The sequence below is a fragment of the Elaeis guineensis genome, chromosome 13, assembly GCF_000442705.2.
Source record: "Elaeis guineensis isolate ETL-2024a chromosome 13, EG11, whole genome shotgun sequence".
Lineage (NCBI taxonomy): Eukaryota > Viridiplantae > Streptophyta > Magnoliopsida > Arecales > Arecaceae > Elaeis > Elaeis guineensis.
Genome location: NC_026005.2, coordinates 62,215,327 through 62,241,877, shown reverse-complemented (window position 1 = coordinate 62,241,877; position 26,551 = coordinate 62,215,327). Strand labels below are relative to the sequence as shown.

General features: G+C 33.2%; 1 protein-coding gene across 1 annotated transcript; it reads right to left on the bottom strand.

The window, feature by feature from the left end:
• Positions 1-24,870: 24,870 nt before the first annotated feature.
• LOC105060670 (uncharacterized) lies at positions 24,871-25,708 on the bottom strand. Its single transcript, XM_010944464.3, has one exon. It carries the CDS (start codon positions 25,681-25,683, stop codon positions 24,871-24,873), a length of 813 nt encoding a protein of 270 aa, XP_010942766.1. The 5' UTR covers positions 25,684-25,708.
• Between the last annotated feature and the right edge of the window lie 843 nt (positions 25,709-26,551).

The window sequence follows — 26,551 nt, the reverse complement described above, 5'->3', positions numbered from 1 at the left end:
CTACACCCAGCAGCCTTCCGTCACTGAATTAGAAATTCAGGTAGTCCAGTGCCTAAGTGCAGTGAGTTGTTTGCAAGTCACCGTGGCAGTCTCATGTCGGAGGGACATTTATACCCATATCCCATCGGAGCAAATCTTGACAGTAGAAATAGCTCCGGAGTCAGTCACGTTCAGTGCAGATGTACCATTACATCTCACCTGTATGCCATACCAGTGTCTCCACACTCCTTGGTTATGAGGATAACCAACCCATATGGCACACAACGATCTATGCTCGATAAACGTTGTCGTCTTTGGTAATAACGTATCATTTGGTCGCGAATAGGTTTAAAGACTAAGCGACAAATCCTCCTTTGTCGAGTCTAAATAGTCCTAAGGACTTCACCACAACACAGGAGTTCATTAGAAGATGAAATATTTGTGATGAAAAAATAACAAAATAACTTTTATTTATTTATAATTCATGTACTAATACAAAAGGAGCACAACCATCAACAGACTGACGATTGGCTTTGGGACACTATTCCCAACACAAACATCCATATGTTCAAGACCTAATAATTTACTCGCACCTTTTCCCATATCCAGTAAATGAGATCTTTGTCATTTTATCTATAAAATAAGATTTACAAGTTTTATATGATTCATAATCATACAAACAAAGAATTTTTTTTATATTATTTGTTTATCTTTGACTCACAAAAATAGCCAAGTTGGCAATGTCAGAGATATATGACCATCACATATTTATTATTTATTTCCATCAACATGAAAAATAACATCATTGAGTGACAAAAACATAAGATTATAGCCATAAAATTTATCAGAAGGAGAGTAACTTTTACTCTTAACATTAATTTCAAATCCATGTTACAATAACATAGGAATTGAAATAATATTCCTAATAAATTTAGACATGTAACAACGGTCTACAAGTTTCTAAATATTGCTAGAAGGTAACATAGGTTCCTATAGCCTTAGCATGAATAGACTATCCATCAGTACCAAAAGGCAAGTAGTCACCTCACTTCAGCTTTATAAGTTCAGCAACACTTTGCCTAAGTGAAACCTAAATAAGGTATCACATACCAAAAATTTTAAAGCTGAAACACTCAATGATAATTAGTTTGTATTATATACAAATTATTAACAGATGTAACTTTTACATTCTACTATTTCTTCATATTTACAAGACAACTCTTGTAATTTATCTCTAATGCTCATTTTTACTGTAATAAAATTAGATACCCTTAGTGAAGATATTCTTCACCTTCATTTTCTCAATTATTTTATGAAGTTCGATCAATTTAAAAATATACTATGCAGTGATAGTAAAGATACGTATGTGTATATAAGAACATAAAAAGACTACTCATGATGACATGCATAATTTAGACAAAATTTTTATCTAATTATGTCTTCCACTATTTTAGTGAATTTCATAGCTCTCAAGTATGAAAATGAGAAACCTGTCATCAAGTTCTTTAGTGGGGTTGAGATCCCAATTTCTCATAAAAAAATCTTGTGGATAGCACAACAAGCTCCTATGAGTTCAAAGATAGGTAACTCTTTACCAATTGTATCTCATGCAACTCTCAACATAACTTTTACCTCTAAAATACTTATAGCCTCGTGGATAGTACAACAAACTATAGTATTTCAATTAATTCATATATTTCAATCCTATATGATCATATCTAAATAATACTATCCTTGTGGATAGCACAACAAGACAGCATTAACAGAAAATGCCATAAGCATCACTAAATCAACATCATATCAATCACTATAGTAAGTCTTGTGGATAGCACAACAAACTCATAATAGTTTTTGACATACTCTATTGACTTAGTATGAGCTAAGTACCATTAGCTTTATTATGTATCAAGATAGTATCAAATCAGTCCCCACAGTAAGTCTTGTGGATAGCATAACAAGCCTACTATGATTTTTGATATAATACAGACTTAGCATGAAGGAAGGCATGGATAGTATTCTTAACACTTCATCATTATGATTTAATATAATTTAAATGAGGGACTTAGATCTCATGCACATCCTAAACATATACATGCATCATATACAATTTAAATTCTAACTATAACTACTAGCATGTAAGAGCATATAAAGGAAGACAAATGGTTATGGATTTTTGAAAAATCATCCGAGCCACAGGATGATCTATGGGTCTTATCCTAGGTGCATCATTGATTGAACCATCTCATGATCAATCTTAATGCGCCTTTGCTCTACAAATGACTGGTAGTCTAGTCTTCATCTCCATGAAGACTTCCATGAATGCTTAATCTTTATTTAAAAATAGAAAGAAATAATTTCTATCTATTCTCAAATAATTTTTTTCTATAATTTTACATCAACATGTAAAAATCCCAATCAACAGTTGGAAACATATAAAAGAAAGGTTCAGCTGATAATATAATGCATCAAGGGCACCCAGCCCCTATTGCAACTCTTGCAGATGCATTTATATAATCAACCAATTAGGAAAGCATTCATGCATACATCCATCACATGGATGTTCCATAGTCCATAACCATACATCATGTATTTTTATAATAATTATAAAATATTATAATAAACTACTCATGTTATTATCATTGTGATATCATCATACACATGTCAATAAAGATGTTTAAATTTATGATCATAGGACCCAACTAGAATTTTGAATTAGATTCAACTCTTGATTCAAATTTAATTTTAAGTCAATTATTTATCATCCATTTGAGTTGAGTTGTCCAATTTTTAAGATAACCTAAATCAATTAGGTAAGCATAGATTCGATCAACCATGACTCAAATTCTAATCGAATTTGGTCAAAGACAATTTGATCAACCTAAATTAAACAAGATTTCTAATCAAATTAGAACTATAAATTTGATTTAATTTATAATCATTAACTCTGATTACATTAGAATAATAAATTATAGTTAAACAAATCCATCGGCAAAAAATCTTAATCCATGTCTGATGCATCCTTTCCATGATCCAAATTTTTCGGCTTCACTCATACCTCAGGCAATAACCAAGATGGTCGATCTACAATGGTGAGTGCCCAATAACATGATGGTCGGTCTTTGGATCTTAGGTAAATACATCAAATGCAAAAATCTTAAGTCTTGGCAATGTACATCTATATGTAGCATTCCAAAGCTCCGCGCATCACATGCACTGGATTTCAATTCCATCAAAAATTAGATTATGGGATCTAATCTTAAACTTGTTACACAAGTCTAAAGATCATGAAATTTCATATTCAAGATTTGATCATAGATTAATAACATTTATCATTTACAAAAATGTATCAAGAATATCAACAAAACATCAATCAGAAAATCTGATTTTGACATAGTTTGAGTTGAATCTAATCCATATCACAAAAAATAACATAAAATTTGATTGAATCAATCAAGGATGGCTTTGATACCACTATTGGGTTTCAATGATGCAGTGAAATATAATTTTAAAAATTTTACATGCATTCAATAATTAAAAATAAGTTTAACATTTAAACTAGAGTACCGAAACTTAAAAGCCCTAAGAACACCTTGATGATTGCAATCAAATATCATAAGCATGCATAACAAGAGAAGATCAGAAGTTATATACCATCATGAAGACTATGAATTGATAATTTTGAGATCTCCATGAGACTCCAAAGTAGAAGCTCTCCAATGATGATCCACACGGGACAGATCAGGGCCCTTCCCAATTTGACATGGTGCTGCAGCCTTCTTCCTAAGTGCGCTGCCGATTGTCCTTCACAAGAACGGATTGCACCATTACTTATATGCCTTCATGATCTCTACTAGAACCTCTTTAGAAATTATTTTCTAAAAGATCACACCACACAAAAATCAAATCAGATATTCAATACTTGAACAATCTGATTTTAGAATAAGTATCTCATGCTTTCCTTTTTATCTCATCCCTTCCTGTTCATTTTTCTTTCTCTCTTTTTCTTATCTTTATCTCAGATTTTTCTTATCATTTTCTTCTCATTTTCATGCCTAACTACAGCCCAAATTGGCATATTGAAATCAGGTGTAGCACCCCCTTTAAATAGAAAAGGATGGGCGACACCATGGGACACCAACTCTTTGCGTCCCTTAATCTTTACACGGTACAATTTAATTTTAATATGTAATCCAAAGGGATGGTATGGAATCAGAAGAGATTTATCTACAGATGGACTCTTCCTCTATGTAGAAACAATAAAACGCCATCATATAGTGCGTGGAATTAAAGGGAGGGCGTGAAAACTAAGAGACCATATCAATTAGGACTCTTTCATATACTCCAACACATAAATGTGGCATCCCATATAATTTGGCATTCAAACTCCTTGCCAGAGAAGGACTCTTCCTTCTCTTGTGCACCCATAATCTCAAAAGCCATCTCATGACATGGGGAATTAAGAAACGCATGGAGAAATAAAGGAAGGAATTAAGAGTTTGACATGAAATGGACTCTTCCATTTCATTGCACAAAAAAGTGGGCGTCCCAAAATGATTTTGGCATGGAGTTCCTTCTCAAAGAAGAACTCCTTCTCCTCTTCCACGTCCATATGTCCCAAGGTGCCATCTGATGGCGCATAAAATTAAGGGATGTGTGGAATATGTAAGGAAATTAAGATAAGTAAAGGAGGACTCCTCTCCTTAAATGCCCAAAATAAATGTGACATAACAAATATATTAGCATGTGGTTTTGGCATGGAGATGGTTTAATCTATATGGAACGCTTTCATAAATTTTAGATAAACCAACTAATAAATTAGATGGTTCAAACTCAATCACATTAGGTCAAGGCAACAAGTCTAGGTTAGCACAAACACCTTTGCATTGAACCCAATTGAAAATTTGGGTTAATTCATGTGCTAGCAATTCAATTAACCTATTAGATTTACAATAAATCCAAATAGATTAGATCAAGATCAAATTTTTATTGTGTGTGATCCATTAGATTCTAAATCTAGCCAGCAGTGGATTCAGATTCATGACATAATCCTAATCCGATTAGATTAGGTCAGCTTAAGAGTCCCAATCAACTAGGACTCTTCCTAATTAATTTTTGAATTAAACTTTTTTAATTTTGATAAGTCTACAAGTTAAGATTGATGTCTGGCAACGTGTCATGACTATCCGAAAGATTTAAAATTTGATTGAAATATCAAAATTATCCTTCCATAGTGAGTTATCATACAATTTAATCCTTCAATCACAACATCTCGAAAAGACCATGGGTATGAAAATATGTCAAACCCAAATATCTATCCATATATATCTCAATCTGATGATGATGACTAAGTTGATGAATCAGTAGAAATTTTTTTAACTATTCATCCCTGCTCTGATCAGAGACTCTCAGAGTCATCATCCTATGAGATCATATAGGATGTTCTCTCCTCCTACAAAGAGTGACCAATTCCTTATTGACCACTCACAACCTTCTTGCACACTTTACCATACCCAAAATATTTCACACACATTTTAAAGTTATGTGCTAGGGAATAAACCAAAGTAAAGATCCATGTACACAAGGTACAATGGTGATCTTAGGTCAAAAGATCACGTGCACCACTTTCACTGAAGAACCATCTATTGATATGCTGTAAGGCTCCATCAGATATTCTTCTTGTGGATCAGTTCAGTGAACTCATTCTCTAATGAGCACCCACATCCTTGTATTAGTATCACTACACAAGTGATTGTGAGATCAACTATCCTCTTTATTGAGCATACGTAGGATGTACCAATCTTACTGGTATCATCGATCTCTGACTCGATGATCCAACGATTGAAAATATTTTAGATTGGGGCTATTAAGATTTTAAGTCTCACTGGCATGATCTTATCATGATCCTAAAATCATTACTTTAATCTATGGAGTTTATCATAATCATAAAAATATGATGCAGCAAATGATAAAATACAATACTTCATAAATAAAAATAACTAATGTCATGCAAGTGAGTAGGAAGATATTACAGAAAAGTTTCTTCGCATCTCTATGCGATTGACTTGTAGGACACTATTCTTTCATGTCATATGCAGAACACATGGTTAAAATTTCTAATATTAACATAAGATATCTAGGAGGAAGAGTGGCTATTCAACCTACTGCTATGTGTTAATAACTTACCAGATTTGGAGTTCTCTCTGAAATAATTGAAATTCTCTTTTAAACATTTTCTTTTAATGAATTCATTTTTATATTTATCTATCTATACTTATAAGATAGGAAGAGAGAGAATAAGCAATCATCTTTAACCATTAAACTGTATCAAAAAGCAGCTTTTTTTTTTCGAGGGAATTTAATATTTTTTAATTTTTCAATTCTAGAAAATAACCCCAAAAGACTTGACGTATATGATAGTTCTATAAAAAAAGGTTTTCTAACATTGATGGACATTGCAAAAAAAAAACCCAATTTAGTAAAAACATGTTACAAATCATTCTAACAATTATTTTTAAGTTCTTAAAATTAAACTTTTGATGAAATTATCTAGTAACAATTATTCCACCAATCTTAGCTTTTCTCAAGTTAGACATTTATTTTTTGAATACAAGCCAATCTTACGTACTCTGATTCAAGGTTCGGATCAACTTTTTTCAAGTTTTGGAATCTCCCAAAATTTGTATACATTAGAAAGAATGAGATGAAAAAGTTTTACAATGTCAATCAAGCTTAGCTTCTTAATGAGCATAATAAAATAATAAATATATTTTACACAAACTAGAAGAAGCCTCTAAGAACACCCTCAGTTGAAATAAAGAGTTGAATGATCTTTGGAGTGGTGGTTGAGCTTCAATTGAATGCTTCTTTATCATGAAGCTAAATTTTTTTTTGAATTTTTTTTTTTGATTTTTCTTAAGTTTTTCCTCCTTTTGAATACCTTTATACCTTCTATTAATGCTGAAAAAAGTCTAGTACCCATTTAGAGCCATTGGAGAGTGATTAGGAAGCATTAAATATGCTAAAAACTAGCTGTTACAGTGTCTGGTCCACAGGGGGAGACCCATGGGCCGTCCTTTGAGAAAAGGGTCATCCCTTTTAGGACAGCAAAGATAGCTTTTCTATTTTGAGCCTAGAAATAGGGGTCGTTCCCCTAAAAAAAAGATTGTCCTTTTTTGTGTGCCAACTCAAAACTTAGCATGCCAGCATCCCTTTTGAAAAAAGATGACCTAGAGGTTGCCCATTTTTATCCAAAATAGATTTTCTTCAATTTTGATTTTTGAAACTTCTGAAATTGCCTCCAAATGATCTGAAGTCATCTTAAATATATTTGAGGCTTCGGAACAACATCATTTTCATCTCCAACTTGATGAATCTACAACTTTGGCCTTCTCCACGCATCTTTACCATTTCAAAAAATTTTGAATCTCCTGAAATACACACTTAAGCTTCTCCAAAGATAAAAATTATTAGTACTTTTTTTAAATATTTTGTAGCTATCAAAATCAATTCTTGGAGCAACAATCTCCTCTTTTTTAATGATGACAAAATATTTGAATATAAAGAGAATGAAGCATATAAAAAATTGGAGCAAGATAGTGCCATTAAAAAATTTATGAGCTTGAGATCAAGATATATACATATGTATTCAATTTATGTATCTCTTTAAGGCATTAGCTCTATTCATAGTATCAAGATCAAGTTAGACAATATGGTACATCATCAGAGTGAATGATAGGAATAAAGACATAGTACAAGCCTCACTTTCTATTAGACAATTTTCTTTTAGAAGAGTGGTTAGGGGCTAAGGTCCAAACATATGGTAGTATACAATTCAGCAATTTGGTCAAACAAGCATATATTTCAATATTTAAAAAAAATGCCATTCATTCCAAAAAAATTATCATTCAAGCATACATTTCTACTTATACTATATATTACCACTCCCCTTTTTTGATATCATTAATTTAAGATAAGAAATGCTCCCCCTTTTTTTTTGAGCAAATAGAAAAAAATTGCTGCTCTAAAGATAAGTTGATTCATAATTAAGAATGAAACATAAGTAGGAGAAGCAATATTTCATTACAAAAGATGCATTTCATTACAAAAGTTGCATTTCGTTATAATGTTTATAACAGAATATACAAGAGACCACGTCAATAGAAGTCACATTTCATATTTACCATGTAATGTGGGATATTATATTAAGCTTATATCAGTAAATACATAATTTTAACCAAAATATATAATTTTAATCAAAATAAAGCAAGATATAACATTGAGTTCACAAAAGCCAAAAAGTACATAATGTCAGTCAAAATACATCAAGAGATGTAATAGTAGCCAACATACAACAAGATACAACATCCATAACCACATCCATAAAAACACAAAAAGGATAACATAACCACTTCCATAATAATTAAATATAATGTATTTCAATTAACTTACCAAATAAATCATGAAGTCATAAATTAGATACATGTGAACATATATTTCATGAATGTTTCAATGTATCCTAAATTCATATTTTAGGCAATTGATATTAAATTTCATACATATACATATGCTCATTTCATGTGATCATTTCAAGCAAATATATGAGTATATCAATTAATTTAAGAATATTCCAAGCATATACTCATCATACATGCTCTTCCACTTTTTGATAGCATCAAAAAGCTCAAGAAAAAGATTTTAAAAAAATGAATCATCAAAATCAAACAAAGACACAATTCTAAGGATATTCAATTTTTAGAATTTGATTTGAGTTTTTTTTTTCAAATTAAACTTAAGTTTAACATTCAAATTCAAAATAAGACTTCTCCCCCTTTTTTTCGAAGGAATCAAGGATTTGTATCAAATTAAGATTGAAAAAAACAAAACTTTTTTTCTTTCTAAATTTAAATCAAATTTAGTCAATTTTGAAAAATATGAATCATTAAATTTTGAATAATACAAACTCGACAACACTCCTCTTTTTTTTTCAAAAATAGTTAGAAAAATACTTTGAGATTTGAAGATTTAATAGAGATAGAGGTTTTCAAAACCCGAATTTGAATAGATGATTCAAAGCAAGCCACAAGATATATTTAATTTTTTTAGAAACCATCTCTTCTTTTTTTTTTAAGAGGTATCAAGCCATGAAGTTTAGAAAAGATATAATTTTTTAAATTTATCTCAAATAATATTATATCCAAAATATGTCAATATAAAATATATTTGAGATAGAATATTTTTTTTTTGTCAAAGATGAAGTAATAAAGTGCAAGGCAAAAATGGACTATTTGATATCTAAGTGTGAAAATTTTCTTAAGAAGAATCTTCTCTATATCAATTATAAAAATAATCATCTTTGTACCAATTATTTTGAAAATCAACTTAAATAATAATTTTTTTGAATTTTTTTATTAATACCAATTGAAGATTTAAGAAGAGTAAGTTTTAAATCCACTTCTCGAAAATGATCAATCATAGCAAAATGCAAAAATATATTTTAAATTCAGCTTGATACTAATATATTATCAAAATTGATGATAGGATCAAATCATGTAAAGTATGAATGAATAAGTCAAATGATAAAAAAAAATGATTGCTCAAATCAAAGTATAAATATTCATCAATAAATTTTCTCTTAAGCATAATAATGATTTTTCAAAAATAAATCAAATGAATAGAACAACAAGAATATACACATAGATCAAGATAAATTATCATCAATAATTTCTATTTTTATTAAGTTTCATACTGATTTCTCTTATTTAGTTTCATAAAAAATTTCTCTTTTAATGTTTTCTTCTCCTATTTTTATAATATATGCTTGAAATTTATTTTTCTTGATACTCTCCCTTTTTCTTTCAAATTTTGCATAATTAATTGATTTTAAGAGAATGAACTTTACATTTTTCTCCTCCTTAGATTTATAAATAGAGCATATGGTGAATCAAGCAAATAAGTATGAACATCAAATAACTAACAATTGTTAAGCATATTCCATCTTCAAAAAAAAAAGTCATATTTCTATTGATTTCTAACAAGTGATTACAAGAAATAATTACATCAATATATCCAAAAGAATTGAAAAAAAAATCTAGTGAGATCAAATAGATAGCACTAAGTATAAGGATCTAAAGCTTTTAGTTTTCTTCTAATTTTAGAAAATCTATCTTTACTTAATACTTTTATAAATATGTCAGCTAATTATTTTTTAGAGCAAGCAAAGTCAATCATCACATTATTATTTTGTATATGTTCTCTTATGAAATGGTGTCTTATTTCTATGTGCTTAGATCTAGAATGTTACATTAGATTTTTGGTTAAGTTGATTGCACTAGTATTATCACATCTTATGAGTATTTTATCAAGTTTAATATCAAAGTCCTCAAGTTATTGCTTAATTAATAAGATTTATGCACAGCAACTTCCGACTGTAATGTATTTGGCCTCAATCATAGATAATGCCATCGAGTTTTGCTTTTTACTAAACTATGAGATTAAATTTACTCTTAGAAATTAATAAGTTTCACTAGTACTTTTTCTATCTAACTTACGTCGAGCAAAGTCTGCATCTGAATAGCCTATTAAGTTTATTGAAGATTGTTTAGAGAACCACAGACCTAATATTTGAGTTTCTTTCAAATATCTTAAAATTTTTTTAATCACAAATCAGTGTGATTCCTTAGGATTAGATTGAAATCTAGCACATATACACATACTAAATATGATATCAGATCTACTAATAGTAAGATATAGTAAAAAATCTATCATACCTCTATAAAGCTTTAAATCAATGCTTTTACCATTCTCATCTTTGTTTAGCTTGCATGAAGGGCTCATAGGGGTGCTAATGATCTTGACATTCTTCATCCCAAATCTCTTTAGTAGCTCTCTTGTGTGTTTGCTTTGACTGATAGAGATTTTTTTCTTCATTTGTCTAATTTGGAGTCTAAAGAAGAATGTAAGTTCTCCCATCATGCTCATCTTAAACTCCTCCTGCATGAGCTTGATAAAATCTTGACATAAAACTTTATTAGTAGACCTAATATGATATCATCAACATATATTTGAATATCATTAAGATTTCTTTTTATGAAAAGAGTGGTATCTACTTTTTTTTAAAAAAAATTATTTTCTAACAAAAATTTACTAAATCTTTCGTACTATACTCTAGATACTTATTTTAAACCATATAATGCTTTGTTTAACTTAAAAACATAATTTGAAAAAGTATGATTTTTAAAATCAAAAGATTGCTCTATATATACTTCTTCAGTAATATAACCATTTACAAAGATATTTTTAACAATCATTTAAAATAATTTAAAGTTCATGAAACAAGCATAAGCATGCAAGAGTCTAATAGCCTCTAATCTAGCTACGGATGCAAAAATTTTATCAAGATCAATTTTTTCTTGTTGATTATATCTTTTGGCTACCAATCTTGCTTTATTTCTTATCATATTTTCATTTTCATCCAATTTGTTCCTAAATACCCACTTAGTTTCAATTATAGGGTGATCTTTAAGTCTGATAACTAGAGTCGATATATTATTTCTTTCAAATTGGTTATGTTCTTCTTGCATAGCATTAATCCAATAATGATCTTTTTTAGCTTCATCTATAATTTTTGATTCAAAATGAGTTACAAAAGTAAAATGGTTGCAAGTATCTCTAAGTGAAAAACGAGTTCTTACCTCATGTGTAGGATCACCAATAAAAAATTTTTTAGGATGGTTGTGAAAACACCTCCATTCTCTTGGAAGATCATTTGTATCTTGAGGTTGCTCTTGTTGATCTTGTTATTCTTCACCCTCATTTTCATGCTTGTTTTCATGTTCTTTCTTATTATTCATCATTGAGTCCTTTAGGATGAGTTTCTTCATTTTTTCCACAATCGGACCTGCATTATCAATAATCTCTCTCTTTCTTGATGGAAGATCATTAGTCTCATAAAAAACTATATGTACTGCTTCTTCTAAAACTAAGATCTATTTGTTAAAAATTCTATATACTTTACTAGAAGTGGAGTAAACAAAAAAGATGGCTTCATCTAATTTTGCATCAAATTTTTTTAATTTTTTTTTACCATAGTTCAAAATAAAACATCGACAATCGAAAATATGAAAATATTCAATATTTGATTTTCTATCTTTCCAAAGTTCATAGGATATTTTTCTTAAGATTGATCTAATTAAGGCATAGTTTAGAATGTAGCATGCTATGTTAATCGCTTTTACCTAAAAATATTTTAGAAGATTACTTTCGTATAGCATGATATTTGCTATTTCTTCTAGTATCCTATTCTTTCTTTCTACCATCCCATTTTATTGGGATGTCCTAGGTGTCGAAAAATTATGTTCAATCTCTTTTTGATCATAAAATTTTTTAAAATCTTAGTTTTCAAACTCAGTTCTATGATCACTATGAATATTAAGAATTGAAAATTTTTTTTTATTTGAAACCTTCCAATAAAACTTAGAAAAAGCTAAAAATGTCTCATCTTTGTGTGCTAAGGATAAAACCCAAGTAAAATATGAAAAATTATCAATAATCACAAAATCATACTTTTTACCCCTTAAGCTAGTAGTTTTAGTGGGTCCAAACAAATCCATATGCAATAACTCTAAGGGCCTAGAAGTTGAAATAATATTTTTTGATTTGAATGAAACTCTAGTTTACTTTTCTAGTTGGCATGCATCATAAATTTTATCTTTTTTAAAGTTTAATTTTGGTAAACCAACTACTAAATCCTTTTTGATGAGTTTTGAGAGTGAATTCATGCTTTTATATGCAAGTCTATGATGCTAAAGCCAATTAGTCCCATTAATTTTGGTATTCATTGCAATTAAGTATTGTATGTTTTGTATGGATAGACCATCTAAATCTATCATGTAAATATTATCATGTCTATGTCCAATAAATCTTATACCGTCATTATTAGGATTAGTTACAATATACATAGAAAATTCAAAAATAATTTTGAAATCCTTATCACAAAGTTGGCTAATGTTAAGTAGATTATGTTTAAGACCTTCAACTAATAAAATATTTTCAATAAATTTGGAGGGAGTGATACCAATGTTATCTAATCCGATGTTCTTTTTTTTGTCATTATTTTCAAAGATGACCATCCCTCTATCTTTTTCTTCAAGAGTGATAAATTATGATTCATCACCCGTCATGTGTCTTGAGCACTCACTATCAAGATATCATTTTCTTTTTGATTCTTGGGATGTAAGACACCTACACAGAAAATTAGGTTTTAACTTTAGGTACCCAAGCTTTCTTGGATCCTTTCTGGTTAGTCACTATGGTTAGTTTTAGAACCCATACCATCTTTACATTAGAGCTTTCAGATTTACTAAAAAAATATGCATATGATTTATGACCTACTTTATCATAGTTGAAATGTGAAACTTTTGATGATTTATCAAGAAAAGAGTTCACAAAAAATTTTTCAAAAATTTTTATTTCTTCAGCAGATTATAACCAAGACCGACTTTATTTTACAATGCCCTTTGATTATCAAAAATCATTTAAAGTTTATCTAAACTTAAAATAATTTTTTTTTATAACTAGTTTCAATTTAGCCACTTTTATTTTTAAGTCTTAATTTTCTTGAGTTAGAATTCTATTTTCATTTGAAACAACTTTCTTTTCTTTTAACAAACATTATTTTGTATTTTCAATTTTTTATTTTTTAGTCCTAACTTCTTTAATCATCTAATAAGTCATAAAATACTTCTTAAAGTTTATCAAAAGTAAATTCACTTGAAGGTTCAGAGGTTACTTCATTTTCAAGTACCGTAGGGCACAAGTTTGCTTCTTCGTGGGTGTCTTTATCGAAGCTTGAATCATCACTGTCACTCCATATAGCCACCATTGCTTTCTTGTTGAACTTCTTAGGATCCTTCTTGAGTTGTGGGCATTCAGATCTGAAGTGGCCCAATTTCTTACACTCATAGCATATGAGAGGTTACTCCTTATCTCTTTCTTTACTTGGCTCCTCCTTTGTTAGTAGCCTTCTTCTTATCCTTTACATTCTTTTCTTCATAAATCTTTTAAATGTTTGAGAGATGAGTGCTAATTCTTCATCCTCATCATCATTTTTAGTTTGGTCCGATTCCTCTTTTTCTTGAACAGCAGACTCGAGAGCAATTATTTTTTTCTTCTTAGTCTCTTCACTGTATTGTCTCATGATCAATTCATGTGTCAGGAGCGAACCGAAAAGCTCCTCTAAAGGTTGAACATTGAGATCTTTCGCCTCTTAAATCATGGTAACCTTTGCTTCCCACATTCTTGGTAGAAACCTAAGAACCTTTCTCACAATATCACTATTAGAATAAGACTTACTAAGACTCTTAAGACCATTTATAATGCCAGTAAAATGATTGAATATTTGGATAATAGACTTATCAGGTTTCATTTTAAAGAGTTCATATTTGTAGACTAGCTTGTTAATTTTTGACTTTTTAATTTGATTAGTACTTTCATGTGTTATCTCTAGTCTATCTTTAATTTTTTTAGTAAAATTATAAGTTGAAATATAATTGAACTCATTTGCATTTAGAGCACAATATAATACATTCATGACTTTAGCATTGAGTTAAGCCATTTTCTTATCAATCTCATTCTACTCACTTTCAGGCTTGGGAACATCCTTTCCATCAATCAATTTGATGGATGAGTGAGATTTATTTACTATGATACTCCACATATCATAGTCAAGTGTTTGGATAAAAATCTTCATCCAAGCTTTTCAATAGGTGTAGTTTGATCCATTGAAAGGTAGATGTCGATTTGTAGATTGCCTCTCGATAAGTGAGGTACTGACTTGAGTTATCATAGATCTTTAGCTCTTGATGGTGAAATAAAAAAAAAGCTTAAGCATTGGACTCTGATACTACTTGTTGCCCAGTTATGCAACCTAAGAGGAGGAGGAGGTGAATTGGGTTCTTAAAAGAAAATTTAAGTGAAAATAGTGTCACAAAGTGAGCTTTAGATGAGATATAATAAGTACAGTGAAAATAACAAGTAATGTGCAAAGTATTCAAGTGAGTATGTATGAAATAATACAAGAGATAAGAAGAGAATAAAGATACTACAAACAAGAAGGGTTTATAGTGGTTTAGTGCCAACCTTGCATCTACATTCACTTTCCAAGCTCCTACTTGAGAATTTCAATCTACTAATCGTATTCCATAATTATAACATCAAATTCCATCGATCTTAATTTTTCTCAAGCTAGACACTTATTTTTTGGGTACAAACCAATCCTACACACTCCGATTCAAGATTTGGATCAATCTTTCTCAAGTTTTGGAACCCCCCAAAACTTATACACACTAGAAAAAATGAGATGAAAAAATATTACAATGTCAATCAAGCTTAGCTCCTTAATGAGTATAATAAAATAATAAATATATTTTACACAAACTAAAAAAAGCCTTTAAGAACACTCTCAGTTGAAATGAAGAGTTGAATGAGCTTTGGAGAGGTAGTTGAGCTTGAATTGAATGCTTCTTGATTTTGGAGTTGAAATTTTTTTTGAATGATTTTTCTCTTGATTTTTCTCAAATTTTTCCTCCTTTTAAATACCTTTATACCTTCAATCAATGCTGGAGAAAGTCTAGTAGCCATTTAGAGTTGTTGGAGAGTGATTAGAGAATACTAAATGCGTCAAAAGTTTAGCTTCCATCCACTTTGTGAAGTAGTTAATTACCATGATCAAGAATTATTGACCTAATGCCATCATGAAAGGATCGAGGATGTCCATGCCCCACATCCTAAAAGTCCAAGGAGATGAGATTGGGATGAGCTGGGATGCTAGTTTTTATTAAATATTGACATTCCTCTGACATCGATCATATTTGAGAATGAAGTTCTCTGCATCTTTTTGCATTGAAGGCCAGTAGCATCTTTGTCGAAGCAGCTTGTATGCTAGTATTCCACTTCTGATGTGGTTGCTGTAGACACTTTTGTGGATCTCTCGAAGTGCATAATCAGCTTCGGATGGCCTAAGACATCTTAGCAAGGGTATCAAAAATGACTTCTTGTGCAGTTGGCCATTAAGAAGGATGTACTACAGAGCTTGATGCTTAATTCTTTAGGCTTCCTTCTTGTCAGCTAGGATGGTGCCATTGCTTAAGTAGTCAATCAGTGGGTTTATCTAGCTTGGCTCCTCGTTAATCTAGTTGACGCTCAGAGTCTCTTTGATGCTTGGGATATCCAGATATTCGATGTAGATCCTCCATCCCAGATTGACAGAATTAGAGGTAGTTAGATGGGATAGTGCTTCAGCTCAAGCATTCTTTGATCTAAAAATCCTCTAGATGTCCAATTTTTTGAAACTCATTGAGAGATCCTTTAGCTTTTGAAGATATTTGGGCATTGTAGGATCCTTTATCTCATACTCGCCTCGCACTTGGCTCACAATGAGCTGAGAGTCAAAAAACACCTTGACTTCATCAGTGCCGAGCTCTTTAGTGATCTTCAATCTTACGATGAGGGTTTCGTATTCAGTCATTTTATTTATTGTGATAAAATTGAACCTCAATGCATACTCAACAATGACTCCATCAAGATTGGCAACAATCAGACCCACACCACTTCCTTAGAAATTCAAAATCCCATCCACGTGCAGTATCCACCAGTTGTCTTGTGTAGCAATTCTGATTCTGAAGTGTTCAAACTTGACTTGTCTTTAGGGATCATGCATTCGATGATGAAGTCCATTAGTATTTGTGCCTTTATTGATGTATGGGATCGATACTCAATATCAAACTTTCCAAGCTCAATTGCCCACTTCGCTAGACATCCAGACGTGTTCCATCTCTGAAGTATAGCTTCCAAGGATTGGTTGGTGAGTACAACGATAGTGTGAGCTTGAAAATATGGTCAAAGATGCTTGCTGGTGATGATGATTGCATAAATTATTTTTTTCGATCCTTGTGTATCTGATCTTTGCATCTCTAAGAACTTTGCTAGTATAGTAGATTAGCTTTTGCATGTTAGCTTCTTCTCAGACAAGAATCGAACTTATTGTCTGTGAGGTGACTGATAGATACATGTATAGTTTCTCACCTTCGATAAGTTTAGATAGAAGAGACATCGATCCTAGATATTTTTGAGGTCTTCAAAGGCAAGTCAGCATTCTTTCAACTACTCAAAGTTCTCTACTTGCTTTGTTGCCTTGAAGAATGGAAGATACTTTTTGACTGACCTAGATATAATTCGGTTTAGTGCTACCACTCATTCATTTAAGCATTGAACTTCTCTTTTATTGATGGGGTGTTTCATCTCCACAAATGCTCAGATTTTTTTTAGGTTCGCTTCGATTCCTCACTGAGTGACCATGAAATCAAAAAATTTTTCAGAGTTCACTTCGAAGGTGCAGTTGTTCGGATTCTGCTTCATTTGGCAGCACCTGAGTTCATTGAAAGCTTCATTCAGATCGACAACATGTTGATCGGCTTCAATGCTCTTGACAAGCATGTCATCCACATACACTTCCATGTTATGATCGATCTATTCCTTAAAGATCCTATTGACGAGGTGCTAATAAGTTGCTCTAATATTTTTCAATCTGAATGGCATTATTTTGTAACAATATAGTCCTCATTCTGCTCTGAAGGCTATTTTCTCTTCATGTCTGAGTGCCATCTGAATTTAGTTATAATAAGAGAATGTATTCATGAAGCTCAAAAGTTTGTGGCCTGAGATGGCATCAACCAACTGATTAATCCTCGACAAAGAAAAGCTATCTTTAGGACAAACTTTATTAAGATCGATGTAGTCAATACAAATCCTCCACTTTTTATTAGCCTTTTTCACTATGACCACATTGGTGATCTAATCTGGATCATTTATTTTCTAGATGAATCCTGCCTTGGAAAGTTTATCGATCTCTTCATCAATCACCTTATGTCGCTTCAGAGCGAAGCTTCTTTTCTTTTGCTGAATAGGACGATGATGTTGGTCAACATTTAATTTATGAGTAATGACATCGGAAGAGATGTCTGGCATGTCGGATGCCGACCAGTGAAGACATCAACATTCTTTCGAAGAAAGTCTATCAACCGCACTTTGAGGTGTTTGGATAGCAAACTTTCAATCTTGATAGTTCGGCTAGGATCGTTTCCAAGCATCAGTTTGACAAGTTATTCCATCAGCTCACCTCAGCTTGATCATCTTCCTTTCTTTGGTCTAGTCCTTTGATTTGTAGAGTTTTCTTGGGCTTGTTTTTCTGGACTGTTGTCATAAAATGCTATCTCGCAAGTTGTTGATCACCTCTCATCTCTCCGAGTCTTCTTGGTTGGGAATCAAACGAGGAGTTAATATGTTGAGACAGCGGCTCTCAGGGCATTTAATCCATGTCGCCCGAGGATAGCATTACATGCTGAAGGTATTTAGACCACGAGGAAGTTGAGCAATATGGTCGATTATCGAGGAGATTTGTATGTGATTATGAGTAGTTCTACTTCACCTTCTATTGGTATAGCAGTACTAGAAAATCCGACCACTGGTGCATTGATCTGCTTGAGTCATTCTTCGAGCAATTTAATTTTTTAGAATACATCGTAAAATAAAACATCGACAATACTTCTATTATTAATAATTTTTTTTTTACACCATAATTCATGAAATGACAATAGTGTTATTATGAGGAGTTTGAACTCCGGTTATATTATTATTTGAAAAAGAAACAACATTATTGGAGGTTGAGTTTGCTTTCCCGATTCGCCGCTTCTTTGGGGTGGGACCACCAGCTTCTTCTTTTTCTCCTGCCCCCTGTTGTTGGCCAGTCCCATGATCGTGTTGATGATGCCAGCTATTGGATTGTTGCCAAGGTTGTTATCCGCATTAGTGTTGGGCCGATGTGACCCTTTTGCTAGGCCTTTTTCTTTGTTTCGGACATACTCCCTAAGGTATCCTCAATAGATTAGATCCTCGATCTCATCCTTCAGTTGATGATACTCCTCAGTGTCTTGACCATGGTATCAGTGGAAGTGGCAGTACTTTTTCTGATCCCTTTGGCTTGGCTACGCCCTCATTTTTTCTAGCCAGTGTATGTAGTCCCAGTTTTTGATCTCCATCAGGATCTAAGCATGAGGAGCAGAGAGAGGCATGTAGTCGTGGATGCACCTTTGGGGACTCCTCATCCTCTGCTGCTTTTGAGGGCGGTTGATTCTTCCCTCTTTTTGAACTCCATGATCCTCTTTGTGGGCCGCACAATCTTCTTCATGACTTCTTTTCTTCTCGTCATTTTTCTTTCCTCTATCTTGCAAGCAAAGGACTTTCCTCTCCTCAGCTTGGGCATACTTTCATGCTCTGAGGGTATTGTTATCCTTCGGCTGTGGCCTTCGGCTGTTGAAGTATATTACAAATTATCTTCCCAATTGCTCAAAGGAGTGAATCGATTCTCGTGGGAGGCTAGAAAAATCAAACTCTCGCACTTTTTTTGAGAGTCATTGGAAAGGTTTGGCAGAGGAGGGTGTCGAATAGCCCCACAACATCATGAGAACTTTGTAACTTTCTAGGTGGTCGAGCAGGTTGGTCGTGCCATCGTACTAGTCCTACCGTCTTACTGCTCGATTTGTGACATTTTGAACCGATTTTGGATCGGTTCGCTCAGGATTTTTTGAGAGAATGGAGGTTGGGTTGTGAAGCTGAAGCCATCATTCTCTTGATGGATAGCTCTCTGAAATTTGTCGAATCGACATTCCAGTTTTCAAACCTTCCTCTTGAGTTTATCTTCTCATCGGGAGTAGTACTAGCATAGGCTTGAGGTGGAGTCCTCTTTGGAGGGCTCCAATGATTGATCTCATCGATCATCTCTTCTTGAGCTTCGAGGACATTGGGGTGAGCGGTACGGAGCAGGTTTGTTCGATCGTGATTGCTGATGGAGGGCTTGAGCTGTGTTTGAGTGTCGGTGCCCTTGTTATGACTTATCCATGCAGGTCCAGTGGCTATGTTGAGATGAAGCTGCTATAGGAGTTTGGATCCTTGCTACGCTCTATTGTAGCTGTTGTATAGTAGTCGTGAGTGCTTGGACTTGTTCTGTTAGCATGTTGATGGGATTTGGATTTCATGCGCCAAGTGCGCTATGTAGGGACGATTGTTGACACGATGTGGCGAGATAGTTCTGAGATCGAGTTCTCACTATCTTCTTCTAGAAAATAGTATCAGGGGGACCCTTACTCTAGTGCCAATCTATTGCTACTCCTTTTCGACCAGATGGTTAGGTAGTGAGATGATGTAGATCACTCACCAAGTTGGAGTAGATAGGGCAACGTTCCGAGCTACAATAACTTGTAAGAAAGTTTGCACACATCGAAAAAGAAGATGAGGATTCTCTGATGGGGGATTCTTTGATGGTTAAGTCAGATATTGTCGAAGAGAAAAAATAGTGAAAAAAGATGATGAGAGAGAGTAGAGTGTCCAGAATCCTCTCTTTTTTTTTCCTATCCTTTCCTTTTATAGAAAAGTTTATTAGACAATTAGCACTAGTCAGAACCAGAGTAGTAGGTGTCAGAGCCTATCCATGATCCTCAACTGGTGGGCTAGTTTGTAGGGATCACAGTGTAGCTTGCAGAGATCTGGGGCAACGATGAGGTTAGATCGACTAAAAGGTGATGACTCTAATTTTGTCTAAGTGCCGACCTCATGTGGTTGGTCGTCTGTCGATGATATTGCTACTGCACAGGGCACATGTCTCGGGCCGACTTCATCACGATGCTAGATGTTTGTTACATCTTTAAAAATTGGACATGTCATTAGATGAATAAAATATGATCCAACAGTTATTTTTTTCTATTTTTTATGATTATTTAATTTTAAGTTTTTCTGTTAAAGATTCTCCTGTATCAGGCTCTGGTATACATACAATATCTTTGCTCTTGAATTAATTTTTTTTCCCTTTATCTTTTTCACGCGGCATGAGCCCTTGTTAGGGGAAAGGAACCTCCTCCAGTGACTATAAAAGTGCTCATTAAAATTATTAAAATTTGATAAGCTTAATCGCCTAAAATATGCATCATCAACCTCATCCTCAAAGGGAAGCGTTCAGTCCCAGTGAAAGTGCCAGTACATTTTTCTCGAAATCGGCAACTGATTATAATAGGTTAGAGAAACACCTCCAATTATTTGAGACTCGTTTGGTTCGTGAAAATTTATTTTTCAAATTTATTTTTCAAATTTTTTTTAAAAAATTTGATATATTTAATTGATGATAAAAAATGACTTATTACAAAATAATTTATATTTAATTAAGTATTTATTTTTTTAAAAAAATTATATAAAATATTTATTATATCTTTAGTAGATATAAGACCATATCTTTTTACTCCTAAACTATATATAAATATAAATATAAATATTATATTTATATTAATATAAATATAATATTAATATATTTTATATCATAATAATTTATTATATTAATCTAATACTAATATATATTAATATTATATTAATATAATATTAATATTTAATATAATAAATTTATTAATATAGATATAAATATAATATTATATTAATATAAATATTAATATACTAATATAAATATTATATTAATATTAATAAAAATATTATATTGACATCAATATTAAAATATAATAAATATTATAATATTAATATTAATATTATATTTATAAAAATATTAAGATAATATTAATATAATATTATATCACTATTCAGTATTTCATCATAATCATTTATTGATATTTTATAAAATTTTAGTCATTGATTTTAAAAGAATATTTTAAAAACAAAAAAAGTATCGTCACTTTCCATTCTATGGAAATTGTCAAAACCTATCTCTTCTATGGATTTCTATTTTTTATGAAATACGAAAAATAATTTTTCATGGAAATTTTTTTTTTTTTTTTTTCCTCTTAAAACTTCAATCAAATTAAAAATTATCTTTTTATTTTTTTAAAATTATTTTTTTTTTCTTTCTATTTTCCGTCAATGAAATGAGTCCTCAGTTTAAAGCCTCACGATGTTCTCCTACAGTTTCGAAAGCGGATCAATGGAAAGTTTTTATTTTTTTTGCTACAAGGATTGGAGGCATAGCCTTGACTAAAAGTCCTGGAAAATTCACGCCTACAACATTTGCATATAATAAATCTCCTAACAAAGTTGGGATAGATAATGGATCATCAATAACAAAATCTCCAGGGATAACTTTAGTAGCTAGCTACTAGATTATCTTCTGTAAATGTATGAGTTATTTTTTCTTTTGATATATAAATGTGTCACTTATTTGAAATGTGAAACAAGATCATTTCGAATATAGGATATTCTCGAAGATTGGATTGGCATCTTTCTTAATTGGCAGTCCCGTCCAAGCGGCCATCATTTCTATGAATAGAACCGAACATTAGGGTAGCGTTATGTTTTTAGCCCCTACATGTGGGGCCTATTGGTCCCTCACCACATAATCACCAACAGCACCATGGCGGCCTCGACCCCACTAAAATTTGCTTTGAAGACAAATGGGAGAGAGTTGCCAGGACACATAAGCATTGTTAATTTGATCCAGAAGCCTGGTAGAATGGCCAACCCCCTTCCTTTTTGTGTTTGAAAAAAATTAGATGCATGAGAAGTAATTATCTCCCATATGGTAGCAAGAGCCTCTTACCAGCTGATTTGGGCTTTTTTTGGTAAACAGCAGCTGATTTGGGTTAAAATGAAGTTTGTGAAAGACGTCCGTTTCGAGCTAATCAAATGCCCCAAGCCATGTAAGCTAGCACATATCTCTGCCTTTCTTTCCCTAGTATCTCCTAAAATGTTGAGCAGATCCAACGGAGAACATGGAAGATCTTGTTGACCTAACACTGCCAGCCGCTACCATCATTGTTTTGCAAAAGAGCATTCCACAGTCACATGGTTACAATCCTCCATGGATGCAATCCTCCATTTGGCCTCTGAAGGGATTTTTGGATAATTAAAATAATTAAAAGTTATTTTAACAAACTGTGTGAAGTGAATCACCAACCAATCAATATACTCGTAGTTAGATGGAAATCATGAATAAAAAAACACTTTTGTCCACCACCAAAATCCACTTGTACCTTGATGTATTGCAAAAGTAATTTGAGAGCCAAAAAAATTTGTGTACCACGTTCACTATATACCCTTTCATTTTTGGATAAGAGATATTCTATTTTATACCTTTGCATTAGATAACTACCTTTTGCAATTATAGTGGGACAAGGAATAACTTCCCACTCTTATTCAAAGAGCGAGGAGTTATCCAAAAGATTAAACTTCTCCTTTTATTAGTATTATTTATTTTAATAAGCCTATCATAGGTGGATTGTATAGAAACACATATTTCCAACATATTTCACTCGCACGTGATGGACTTCTCACTATCCTTGCATCTATCAAAGCACAACTCTCTGCATTATCATAGGAAATAATTTATATAGGAAAATGGGTCGTGCGACTAACGAGCACATCTATATTGGGAAGCTCAAACCATGCACCTATTAAGGATGACACAGTAACTTTAAATTCCAAAAGATAAATATTTTGATGAAACAAATGTGTCTCACGATGCTCCAGACTTATTTAGTTACATCAGTCCAAATATACTTAATCCCTCAAAAACTATATTTGACGTTTCATTCTCACCATATATCCATAATTATATTTAAACTTTCAAGAAGTAAACATAATTAGCCAGCCTGTGAGTTTATGTAAAGATGTAATAAAAAATAGTCTTCCAATCACACTCATATTGCTCAATTTTACATGAAATTTTCTAGATATATCTTGTAGAGTCAAATCATATATGACCTTAGGTAGCATGCCAAAGTATTGCAAACATTTACATGTCACTTTACCATATAGTCGAAAGTCTCGTAGGGCACAATGTAGGGTCAGTTAATGTACACATAGCCTCAAAAAACTCGTACATTGAGGAGGCAGAGATTCAATATTTCTCAATATACTCATTCACTTTCTTTATTGGTTATCTCAAACACATATGGTATAAACATATGCTATGATGGTTTTCTCCTTCTAAAGAAGAGCATATGTTTGTAAATATAAATACGCCACCATATAGATCTTAGCTCAATCACAATGTCTTACTATTTGTGACTAGCCCGAGATCTTATTAGCTTGCTTCACCTGTGACTAATCAAGTTCTCGCATCCAGTTTCTCCTTAGGCAAACATGATAGTGAGAATCATATTCGGTCCATTGTTGTCATAGATCTCATATTGACCTTTATCAAGACGACATATATGTTATATGCTTCTTTTGCTCTCATTCATAATTAAGCACATCATGTCTCATCCCAGCCTACTCTTCGAGTGCCTAGGATGATTACTTGTATAAATAAGCCGATCTTTTATCTAACAACATACTTTTTGAAATTCATATGTGTATGTGCTAGTATATTTATAAGATAAATAAAAACAATATAGTACATACATATGGCTGAAATAGTCTGTAAATACATTGGTCTATTACTGCCTATGCAATTCTAGAGATTTCACATGAGTCAAAAATATATCTCTAGAAATTAGTTTTGTCAAAGGATCAGCAGGCATATGATGCATAGAAATATACTGCAAAATTACATTTTGCGCCATAATATTTCTAACAAAATTATACATAGTATCTATTACAAGTGCGCCCCAATCACACCACGTGGACTCGTTTACCCAAAAGAAGAATCGCATGTAGCTTTACATCTTTCTTTATTCTATTTTATATTTTCCACAGATGCTACACTTATAGTTGAGTGATCTATGGTTTAATCTATAATTTGTTTCTCGTAAAACCCTAAAAATCGAAATAATCTAGATGTGCGACTATATGACATAATATAAGTTGGATCTGGAAAGTGAGCAAGCTAGCAGCATGGAGACAGAGAGACTAACCGGAACAATAAGTAGTAACATTCCCTTCATCACAGAGACAAAGAAAGCTCCGCGACTCCGTGTCGAACCCACACGTTCCCCCACCCCTCGCTCTCTCCCGGCACTGGAGACACCAAGTGGTGACCGGGATCTCGAAATCCACCCGGATCCCATACTCCGGCACCTGATCATACGGCGGAAAGCTCGCTCCCACCGTCCACCAGTACACGCTAGTATAAGAAGCACAATGCCTCAGCATCAGCCTCAACGACTCTGAAGCCTTGGGATAGTAAGAGCAGCAGCTGGTCCTCGTCTCGACCAGAGCATTCGGACACACCGGCAAGTTGCGACACAGATACCCGGCGCTGTCGCAGGCCGAGTCGCAGCGGTCGGGGAACCGCTCGCAGAAGCTCGGCTTCGGCTGGATGATGACCGAGTCCTCGCTGCAGTTGAAGAAGAGGTAGTCGTTCTTGGGGGAGAGAGAGAAGCGAGTGCTGGTGTCGAGGCTGAAGGGAGTGACCGGGCGGCGGAAAGCGACGCGCTCATCGTCGTCGTCGTAGTAGAAGTTGTTGTTGTCGTCGTCGGAAGGGCAGCTCCACATGGAGGGGTCGGTGACGAGGAGGTGGGGATCGGCGTAGTCGACGGCGGCGACCGGGTAGTTGCCGGAAGGGGTGCGGAGGATGAGGCGGGAGGAGTTGGTGCAGAGGAGCATGCTGCGGTAGTAGGGGCTGCCGCAGCCGTCGTCGATGCCGAAGGGGTAGCGGATGGGGATGACGCCGCAAGAGGTGCGGCAGAGGTGGGACTGGGCGGAGGAGAGGGAGATAAACATGGAGAGGAGAATGGTGGTGGTGAGGAATGAGAATGGTGCATGGTGTGAAATATTGGATCTTTAGTGTAAGCAATTGCTACTTAACTATTACAAAAGACTATCATAGACCTACATGTATTAGAGACAATCTCTAAGTATCATAAAATTCTTTTGAGTCAAATTGCTTCTTGTGTGGTAGCAGCATATGCTATAAACTTAGCCTCCATACTTGATAAAGATATGCATATTTGCTTCTTATTACTCCATAATATGGCACCATTATTAAGCAAAACTATATATCCTAATGTGGATTTGCGCTCATCTGGATCTCCACCCCAATTAGCATTAGTATATCCAATCAAGCACAAATCTTTTTCTTAATAACATAAGCAAAAATCTGCTATACCTTGTAAATATTTCAAAACTCTTTAGACTATTTTCCAGTGCTTTGGTCCCAGGTTTGATCGAACCCAGGTTTGATCGAACCCAGGTTTGATCGAAAACGGCTGACCAAGCCGATGACATAGTAGATATCAGGCTGAGTACACATTTTAACATATGTAAGACACCCAACAACATTGGAGTAAGGGTCTTTTCTCATTTGTTTACATTCTTTTGGAGTTTTAGGGCACATATTTTGACTATAGGGTCTCACCCTTTGCTACTAGTGCATCAATTGGATAGCAATCTTGTGTATAGTTTTTGAGATATGGCTAGGAGTTTCTTTGATCGATTTCTTATGAAGTTTCTTTGATCAATTTCTTATGATCTTAACTCCAAACACATATGCAGTCTCTCTCATGTCCTTCATTTCAAAATTGAAGGACAGCCATTCCTTAATGACAATGATAAAACCTATTGAATTTTCAGCTAGCAAACTATCATCCAT

What these genes read in the sequence shown, in the direction of transcription:
- LOC105060670 (XM_010944464.3), bottom strand. Translation starts at nt 25,683, where the DNA reads ATGTTTATCTCCCTCTCCTCCGCCCAGTCCCACCTCTGCCGCACCTCT.